At 36.3% G+C, this 10,405-nt stretch overlaps 2 protein-coding genes and 2 long non-coding RNA genes across 7 annotated transcripts; 2 read left to right on the top strand and 2 right to left on the bottom strand.

Moving 5' to 3' along the window:
* Positions 1-1,170: 1,170 nt before the first annotated feature.
* LOC126590766 (uncharacterized) lies at positions 1,171-1,619 on the top strand. The gene has a single exon (XM_050256268.1). The coding sequence runs from the start codon at positions 1,275-1,277 to the stop codon at positions 1,500-1,502; it is 228 nt and encodes a 75-aa protein (XP_050112225.1). The 5' UTR covers positions 1,171-1,274; the 3' UTR covers positions 1,503-1,619.
* Positions 1,620-4,821: 3,202 nt separating this feature from the next.
* On the top strand, positions 4,822-5,351 carry LOC126588696 (uncharacterized). Its single transcript, XM_050253805.1, has one exon. It carries the CDS (start codon positions 4,948-4,950, stop codon positions 5,233-5,235), a length of 288 nt encoding a protein of 95 aa, XP_050109762.1. The 5' UTR covers positions 4,822-4,947; the 3' UTR covers positions 5,236-5,351.
* Positions 5,352-5,463: 112 nt separating this feature from the next.
* LOC126588697 (uncharacterized) lies at positions 5,464-7,082 on the bottom strand. The gene is made up of 2 exons (XR_007611557.1): positions 6,622-7,082; positions 5,464-5,774 (listed from the first exon to the last, which is right to left on the bottom strand). It is a non-coding gene; the product is annotated as an uncharacterized LOC126588697 (long non-coding RNA).
* Positions 7,083-8,621: 1,539 nt separating this feature from the next.
* On the bottom strand, positions 8,622-9,637 carry LOC126588515 (uncharacterized). Of its 4 annotated transcripts, none has more exons than XR_007611494.1 (3): positions 9,418-9,637; positions 9,186-9,333; positions 8,622-9,060 (listed from the first exon to the last, which is right to left on the bottom strand). It is a non-coding gene; the product is annotated as an uncharacterized LOC126588515 (long non-coding RNA). The 4 variants fall into 4 exon arrangements; XR_007611495.1 differs by having other exon boundaries at positions 8,622-9,152; positions 9,236-9,333; XR_007611496.1 differs by having other exon boundaries at positions 9,236-9,333.
* Positions 9,638-10,405: the final 768 nt, after the last annotated feature.

Here is a 10,405-nt window from a genome sequence, read left to right as displayed (position 1 = left end):
TTATTTAAATCCTATATTATTTTACTCTACAGTCAACTTTGTATTTACATTCAACCACCACAGGGTGGCAGGTTGAGGACGAATTTTAGATTCGTATTTCACACGGTATGTTTTAAGTTCGATTATTAGCTCTAGTGAATTTCACGATGGTGCTCAAGGGAAGGATAAAATGCCTCAGTGAGTCTTCCCGACCTCCGAAATGGTGGATTGTTATGACGAATCTGTCAAGTGGTCCCTTTTTTTTCTTTTAAAAAAAAAAAAAAAAACTTAGTATTCTACGACTAGCGTGGTTGAGTACTCTTATCTAAGTTTTCCTTCAAAAATTACTTATAGTTATATAAGACAAACATTTCAAGAAAATTAAGCACGTACTATTAAGAAATTTAATTTGTTTAGGTGTTAAGATAATCCAACATTAACTTATACGGATTTGATGCTTATTAGGTGTCAATTTGATAAAATAAGGTTGATGATCTAAAAATGCCATGAGTTCGATAATTTGATGATAAATGATTCACATTAGGTGGATCCAATTTGAATGTGATCCTTTTATAGGTTTATTGGTGACGGAATTAAGTTTTTACACTTGCCACATCAGATAGCTACATAATTGTAGCACAAGAATGTGATCTCTTTAGCATTTTTTTTTTAATATGTAATTATGCATGCTATTACCCTCACATACAGCAACACAACACTAATTGAGGTCGGTTCTACGAATTCTAGGACGTCATTGGGTCAGTTTTGCACCATGACTTTTGTTAGCTACAAGTACTCTATATCTTTTCTTAAAGTTAATTTCCAAGTCTTTTTAGGTTTTCATCTACCCTTTTTGCGCCGAGCCTCCATCTTATAGTTGCATCTTCTAACCAGAACATTTGTGAGTCTTAATTCATATGTTCAAGCCACCTTATCTGATTTTCTTTCATATTACCCTCACATACAATGATACAAAAATGGGTATGAATATTGTTCGTAAATCCTCCCATAATCTTGACATTTATTACTTAATTTGTTAGTTTGTTATACCCATGCATGTAGGCGTTGTTAATGCAAAAACCATACACGTACGTATTAACCCTTCCAAACCTCACACAAAATCCAACAGATTTCATCCCAAAAATAACAAAACCCTCCTCCGTCGAAAACTATATATATCTCCGTCTGCCCTCCTATCTTCCTCAGGACAGCTACCGACTTCTACAAGCCTCTCCTAACATTCCAATTGGAAGGCTTGTTTTCGATCCATCGACGGACCACACGCCACCCGCAAAATGGCCATGAAGAAGATTGCCTTGGTTGTCCTGGTGGTTGCTGTCTGCATGTCCGCAGCTATGGCAGCTGCACCTCTAAAGGCTGCAGCTGCTACCCCAGCTGCCACCCCTGCGGCAGCTCCCGTCTCCGATGCTTCTGTTCCAGCACCTAATGGAAGCAACATGAACGCCGTTGGATCTCTGATCGGAGCTTCAGTCTTGTCCTTCTTGGCCCTTTACTTGCACTAAATTATCGATGATCAAGTGGAAAAAAAAAGATGAGAGAAATACTTCATCTTTGTAATTAGGGTGTGTACGTGTAATATATTCCCCAGTAAATGAAACTATAGTATTTATTTAAATTTATTCTTCATGATTTACCCTCTTCTTTCCTTCAAGCTTCATATTTATAAAGTCGCGCCAGCCTTAGGTCGGGAAATTTTTTTTATCCTGACGGGAACATAAGTGGTACACCACGTATTTTTATGTAAGTGGTGGAAAATTTTATTTTAAGTTATTAACTTCTTAACATACATATTCTAGAATTTATATAGTAACACGTAATGTACCACTCCATGTGCCAGTCACATTGAAAAATCTCTCCTAGGTCGGCAACTTAATTATTGTCCCGCAAGTTTGTCCATTTGAAAAACCTTCCTTCCGCGACTGCTCCAATGTTGTAGTGTGATGTTCGACAATCAACTCTTCTTGGAATACTCATGTCTTTTTGGGGGTTGATTGGCTTTGTTTCTTGCCTAGCTATTTGAGTTTCCCATAAGCTGATCTCCAAGTATCTTTGGACAAGAATCATAAACTTTTTCCTTCCGTGGACCATGGACCATAATTGCCTCGATTGGATATCATTTTTTTCTCATCACGTTTGAATCTTGACCCCTGTCATTTTAGTTTTTTCCACGTGTAAGATTTCTCAGGACCACCAAAACGGAACAGGATCTTATTCGGATCCTCATACTCAGGATCTGGGGATCAGTTTCATCAGTAATTTTGCAGTTAGAAATCATTATAAATTTTTTATTTAAAATTGAATGCAAATAATACCTAACAAAATATAACAGCACGATTTACAATAAACAACTATGATTAATTGAACATTAGGATTCTCACAAAAAAAAAAAATCCGGAAATGATCGTCATCGCACCAAAATTTCTTTTTTGTGAACCACGTGCCTTGATTTCTCTGAATTGGAGTTGGACCATGGACTGGATCTCGAAGTCTTGAGCTTGGATTGGTTTATTGGACCAACTGCGTGGTCCAATCGTAAAGAAGCGTTAGACCAAGTTATAAAAAATTATAGGCCGCTTGGTCCGGTTGTTTTGTAAGTTAAAAATACAAATAATCACACAAGCCGATGAACAAGTAAACAATGCCAATACTATTGGTGAAACCCTAAATTAACCACGGGACATGGCTTCATAATGAACAAGTAAACCTACTCTCCATATGAGGCATGACTCGTGTTTTTTTTATTTTTTTATTATTACATCAGTATTAACAATGTCATACCAGTTATTGGCCAAACCAAGATCCACGAGCCAGTTTTCGGTTGGCAAACAATGAAAAACGTGAACATATTTCGGTAGAGATGTAACAAAATAGCATAAGCAACCAAATATTTGGACTTCTTTAGGAAAAGGATCCGGCAAGGATCGGGGATCCTAGGGATTCTGCGATCGTTTTTGTTTATCGTACATCGTGTGGTCAAAAACCATTTGGTACTATTTATATTTAATTTTAAATTTTAAAATGATTTCTGACCGTACGATACACAATGAACATACACGATCATAGGATCCCTAAGATCTCCAGGAAAATGATCCGACGAGGATCCTTAAAGTACAAAGCAAAGTAACGTGAAAATATCTTGGCAGAGCTTTATATCTGTAGTTTCTTTCACAAGCAACCGAATAGTTGAAACTTATTTTAGTAGTTCCTGATTAAAAATACAAGGTATATGTAGTCATTGATTGTTGAAATATTGCAGTATTTTTTTTTTAAATGAGGATTAGTTGATGGCTTTGGTATGACAATCTATCCATCCGGGGACTGGGAACACTCAAAGGCATTCAACCTTCTTCTAGCCATTATCGTGTGATTCATTAATACCTGAAATCAAATCTCAATGTGTCGTGTAGACTACGAACTTAGAATTCATCCTAGCTCCTGGACCACCCCGTGGTGGTTGAAATATTGCAATGTTGAAGCGGAGTATTGTTGCTGGCAATTCAAATTTTCATTTGTCTCGTACTAGAAAACGGTGTTGTGTGGAGAGGGTGCGCGTAGTAGTTGGGTATGTTACGTGAATGTCCTAAGACAATTCCTAAACAAAAAAATAAATGTGCATTTGTTTCAATATGTAGGTTGCGTTTAACAAATTATGATCAGATATTAATTAATATTATACGAGTAGGCTAAACCTCACAATGAGCTAGCAATAATGTGGTTCAAATTCGTCTTTGACGAGAATCGAACCTAAGACATCTCACTTACAAATGAAAATGAATACCACTAGACCGTAGTACTAAGTGGTGCTATTATTGGAACTTTAAAAAAGTTATTCTGCAATTTAACTTTCTATATTTAGAAAGAAAAATATACTCATAAGTGCAAAATGATATTTTTGAGTGTTAATGACTCGTTTGGAAGTACTTTTAAAATTGTAGAAAGTGTTTTTTGTGAAACTGTTTTGTAAACCAATATCTAGTAAAATGGAAGTGAAGCACATAACTGGTGCATCTTGCAAGAAATATATTAAGTGTATTTTGAAACCCAAATTTTTTTCTTTCTTTAAAAACGTTTCAGTCATTTCAAAAACACAATGAGCTGAATAACATTCCTATCAATTAAACCAGGCATAATTTAATTTGTTAGCTTTTGTTAGATACAAACTATATTGGGATAGTAGGATGAACGCTGTATAAGTAGGTTGTGTTTAACAAATTATGAGATATTAATAAGGGTGCTATTATTGGAACTTTAAAAAAAATATATTTTGCATTTTTTTTAAACTTTTGATATTTAGAAAAAAAAATATATACTCATCAGAAGTGCAAAATGATTTTTTTGAGTGTCAATGGCTCGTTTGGAAGTGTTTTTAGAATGACGGAAGACATTTTTTGTGAAAATGTATTTTTAAACCAATCTTTAGTAATGGAACTGAATCACATAACTGGTGCATCTTGCAGAAAACAATTAAGTGTTTTTTGAAATCCAAAAATATTTTTCTAAAAGCATTTTCAGTCATTTCAAAAACACTTCCAAACGAGCTCAATAACATTCCTATCAATAAACCAGCCTTAATTTAATTTGTTAGCTTTTGTTAGATACAAACTATATTGGGATAGTAGGGTGAACGCTCTATATGCCATTTATACAAGTCGCTTGCTTATGTTAGTTTGTTATACCATTCTAGACGCCGTAGTTCATGCAAAGCATACAGGTACATACCTTCCCCACCTCAAACAAAAACCCAACAGATTTATTCCAAAAATAGCCAAATGCTCCTCCACAGTTAGAAACTCCAAAGCTATATATAACCCCCAAGCCCCTCCCTAATTTCCTCAGTACAGCTACAAACTACTACGAGATCGATCAATACATACCTCTCTAAATTCTTAACATTCCAATTACAAGGCGTGTTTTCGATCCCTAGACCGACAGCACGCCACCCACAAAATGGCCATGAAGAACATTGCCTTGGTTGTCCTCGTAGTTGCCGTCTGCATCAGCGCAGCAATGGCCGCTGCACCTGTAAAGGGCGCCGCAGCCACCACAGCTGCAGCCACCCCTGCCGCAGCCACCACCGCTGCAGCCACCCCCTCTGCAGCCACCACCGCTGCCACCCCCACCGCTGCAGCTGGCCCTCAAGCTTCTACACCAGCACCTAACGGAAGCAACATGAACGCGGTTGGATCTCTGGTTGGAGCTACACTCTTGTCCTTCTTGGCCATTTACTTGCACTAAATTATTAATCAAGTGATAAAAAAGAATGAGAGAAGTACTTGATCATCTTTAATTAGGGCGTGTGCGTGTACTATATTCCCCAATAAATGAAGCTATAACGCTACTTACACATATTATTCTTGGCCTCGATTCTTTATATCTCTCTTTTCTATCATCTGTTTGCTTCGTTTTGCTATACCACCATTTTAATTAGTGCCATATATAAACGAGCATTACTTTACTATAAACTTTGTGCAGCACGAATTGTATATATAGTCGTTAATGTGCATGGATACGTATATCGATAACACAAAGATAAATTTTGCGAGAAACATCGTGTCCAAGAAAAAAAGTAATGGTTCTTTTTTTTATAGACAATTGAAAATATGATAAAATAAATAACGAATGAAGAAATGTGGGTGGCGATTGAATGATGATGTGAAGTTTTACAAAATAGAGTACTAATTTCCTGAGATTCCACCAGAGGTTCGGATTATGAAGATCTCGTTTTTCTTTTTTGCCTTGGAGATTGAAGATGATCTTCTTCTTCTGCAACAAAGCTGTTACAAAACCAGATTTTCATTCATAGGAAGGTCGATTAGAGCACAGGTTTACGATATCTGGGAGAAGATCTTGACATATGCAGTCAGGAAATATAAATAGCTTTTGATGAGATATAACTAGCGAATTCGATCAGATTTTTTTCACAGTTCATCAGGTTCTTTCAGTTTAAGCACTATCCTAATAAGATCAAGTTTTCTAATCTTGGGCAAGTACTAGCGAATTCGATCAGATTTTTTTCACAGTTCATCAGGTTCTTTCAGTTTAAGCACTATCCTAATAAGATCAAGTTTTCTAATCTTGGGCAAGTCCACATATTTACCTAATGAAACAAGTTGGACTTTGCGTAAAGAGGATTATGATGGAAGGTTGGCCATGCTTGATTTAGCATGAGTCCTAATAATGTTTTGTCCTAAAGGGATGAATGGTGCTTGTAGAAAGCCGGTCTTAGTTTCTTCACTAAGGCGTGTGTTTCAATTGCTTCAACAAACGATCTTCTCCAATGAATTCTTCTCTGTTATCTTCCTTAAGTTCAAAAGAAGTATGACATTTTTCTAATTAAAAGATTGCAGCTAAGTTAATGATATGATCCAAATGTCTTTTAACCAAACAATGCAATGTGCAAGCATAAAGGAGCAAAGGCCCTTGATGTTGAGCAAAGGCCTTCAAATTCCTTTGATGAACGCCGTTCGGATAGAGGTAATCGACAGCTAACAACTGCCGGGCCTTAAAAAAATGTTCCTCTATGTAACTATCTTATCTGGAAGAACACACATATTTCCTGAGTTCAATGCAGGCTGCAGAAAATTTTTGAAAGACAATAACATAAGCATTGTAAATTGTTACCTTTTCCGCCCATGAATCTTTGCACTGAACAATATTTGTGTAATATTATTTTGATTTGCTAACAAAGTCATCTGCAAGAAGGAACGTAGTAAGGAAGAAATGAAAAGAACTTCTGTAAAATTTTTATCTTTTTCTCAAAATTGTGAAGAACAAGAAACCAGCTCCAAATCTCCTCCCCGATTTGCTTTATTGCCGATAATCTTCCATTTTCAAGACCACAGCGCATCGTTCTTACTTCTTCGTTCCATACATGACCGCCTTCGAAGAATCGAAGCGCAAGAGAGTAGCATACAAGTCCAATGAAAGGGAATCATGCAGAAACCATCTGTACTACTCTTAAAGATTAGCTAGACAAGACATGGAAAAAAGAAAAGAACAGAAAGGGTAATGACTGAAAGTACTCAAAGACATGCTTTAAATCAAACATAAATGAGGGATCAAAGTATAAAAAAGAGAGAAGATATGAGGCAAAAGCAAAGGGGGAAAATTAGAACTAATTAGTGACTATTTAGCAAACCTTTTATATTCAAAATTTGTAAAGGCAGTGTTTGCTTGCATTTTGAGGTTCCATGGACATATTCATCATCACTACCATATTTGTGGTTGAAGTGTCACCAATCATATGGCATTCATAGTTTCATTGAGAGTAAAATATAAGTAATCAAATGGAAGTTAAACTATAAAGGCTCGGGTATTGTGGGAAGTCAATTATTTATACCAATTTTTGTAAATAATATGACGTGTTATTGATGATTGAATTATTATTTAAGTATTGATTAAGGTGCATATTTTCTATTGATGACATATCACATGATTTGATAATTTAGTATACCTAGCATACTCATAAAACCTGTGCACAATTATTCAACTATATTTTGTTTAATTTTTAATCTATCATCAAAATTACTTAAGAATTGCTAAGTTTTCTCATAAGATATAATAAATCTGTTGAAACTAAATTGGTCATTACAACAACATATGTGGGTGTAGTCATATTGCCTTGAGCGCATGTACTTCCCATTTTTATACATCCGAGCTCGAGTATTTAATCCACAATGTAGATCAGTTTAAAATATAATACTAATATAAAAATTCCTCAAAACAATATTATTACTTAAAATCTCTAATATTTTTTTCCATAAGTTTTTATTAAACTCGTGATTATGTACATGAATTTGTGATTTATATTTGATAAAATGATAAATACTCACTCTTTGGCAGTCGAAAAGATCTGCTTACATTTTAATAGTAATGTTTAAATTCGTGAATTACCAGTGTTGATTGTTCTACTTCGGCACACTTAGTCCAAACTGGGATGGACCGTATGAAGTCATTGGCATCAGTCGCCCTGACTCTTACACACTTAGAAGCTCCGATGGCAAGACCCTTGGCCATCCATGGAACGCTAATCACTTGAAGTACTACTACAAATAGACTCACGATGTACAAGTGTTGAGCTATAGCCGTTCGGCATCCTATGTAATGAAGGCCATTTGGCAATGAATTCACTAAAGAGGTAATTTAGCCAACTTGGCCCTCACTCTTTTACATTCCTAGCAATGGAACACTCAAGTGTTGAAACCTCAAAGCAGATATATCCAACACGAAACAAAATCTAAGTATGTGTCGACAAGACTATACAAAGAAAGGAACAACCAAACAATGGCTTATATCCAAACAATAGATCTATTCATACACAGCCAAAAAACTTCACTTAAAACAGCTTCACCCAAAAAAAAAAAAAAAAGCTTCCTCCAAAAAGTTTCACCCAGAAAGTTTCATCTACAAAGCTTCACCATCAAAGCTTCACCTAGAAAGCTTCATCTACAAAGCTTCATCTACAAAGCTTCACCATCAAAGCTTCACCTAGAAAGCTTCATCTACAAAGCTTCACCTACAAAGCTTCACCTACAAAGCTTCAACACAAAACCTTGCTCCAAATAAACAAATTTTGTTCACAAAACCCAAGATGCCCTTGAACTTGTACAAAAACACTTGGGTAAACATAAACATTTTTTGTTTTACACCCACAAGGGCCCAAAATTTTCCTTCTTATTTATTCACTTATATATGTTCTCAAACATATTATAATAGATCCAACAACAAGCCAAAGTCCCAAGTTTCATAATGGACAAAAGTACAAGCAATTCATCAATAATGAAGGTGCTACAAAAATTGGAATCTGCCCCAAAATAGAAATCCAACCCAAGAGACTTTTTCTCTCTCTCCCTCTTCCGCCTCCTTTCATCTATCAAATTTCTGCAACCTCTGCTCTTCTCCAATGGAGCTGAATTTTGGACACCCTATAGTTCTTGAGCATATGAACAACTTTCAAGAAGGAACCATTTTTGTTTGAGCGACGGAAATTAAAGTGTTGAAGCTCTAAACATGACAGTCGGATTCTTGCAGATTTCGAAGCTGCTGTGATGTTTCGAAGATCTGGAAGTATTTAACCATTAGTTCATTCTGAATTTTTGATATGTTATGAAAGAGACGATGAGGAACAACTTCAATGAAGAAAGCATGCTGATCTGAACAATAGAAAATGGAGTTTCGAAGCTCACAACAAATCTGACGGGTTGACAGAAAAATAATAACCAGTCACTCATCATACTTGGATTTCTGGAGTTATACTGCTCCGAGGGATCTCAAATTTGGATATGTTGTAGTTCACAAGTTAAGGAACAACTTCGATGAAGAAAGTATGTTGATCTGAGCAAGAGAAAATGGAGTTTTTGAAGCTCACAACAAGTCTGACGCGTTGATATACAAATGACGAACAATCACTCATCATACCTGAATTTCTGGAGTTGTACTGCTCCGATGGATCTCCAATTCGGATATGTTGTAGTTCACGAGCTAAGGAACAACTTTCATGAAGATGGTTTTGCGATCTGAGCCACAGAAAATGGTGTTATATTGAAGAAAAGCTAAAGGAAGACTAAAGGAAAGCAAAAATGGTAAAGCAAAGCAAAAGAAAAGCTAAAGGAAGACAAAATCATGGCACATGATAATGAGTCATACCCTACCCCTCATTGGATTCGAATACACCCATCCTCCAAAATCATGACAAAGGCCACACCCATCCTCCAAAATCATGACAAAGGCCACATTATAGATATCTGTACAAACATTACAAAAAAAAAAAAAAAAAAAAAAAGGCCTAGGCCTCCACTTCTTTGGGCCTAACACATCTTCATAACAAAAAACAGTATATGAAGAAAGAGCCCTGGGTTACCACTTCGAAAAGAAACAAGTGAAGTTTTCCTACTCATGACATTGACTACTAGCTAGACACCTCATTCGGCAACTCTCTTCGCCTGAAGACTTGGGGGACTCCCACCATATGCTACTGCACCTTGATACTCGGCAGTCTCACAACCACTCAGTGACTTGGATTTTTCAAGTCTCCAACCGAGAAGTTTTCCTCACTCGGGAAATTAAGGGAACACTACCTCAAACTACATGCTTCACTCACAAAGCTTCAACAATACAGGTTTCAACAAAAGCAAAAATTCAAAGAACTTTATGAAGAAGGCTTTGGTGTATTTAACACAATATGTTGAAATGAAGCAAAACTTATTTATTAATATTTTCGATAAGCCACAAATATGTACATATACATGAGTCAAAATAAACAAACAAAAGGGAGCCTTCACAAAGGTTGCTTAGGGGAAGTCTCAGCAGTCGGTAGAGCCCCAGAAAGAGAAAGCACCGGAGGGTGGTTATCCGGAGCCTCAGTACTTGACAAAACCCCAGAAGGAGGAGGCATTGGAGGTTCATC

This window comes from Malus sylvestris, chromosome 11, assembly GCF_916048215.2.
Source record: "Malus sylvestris chromosome 11, drMalSylv7.2, whole genome shotgun sequence".
Lineage (NCBI taxonomy): Eukaryota > Viridiplantae > Streptophyta > Magnoliopsida > Rosales > Rosaceae > Malus > Malus sylvestris.
This window is presented reverse-complemented; position numbering and strand designations above follow the sequence as displayed.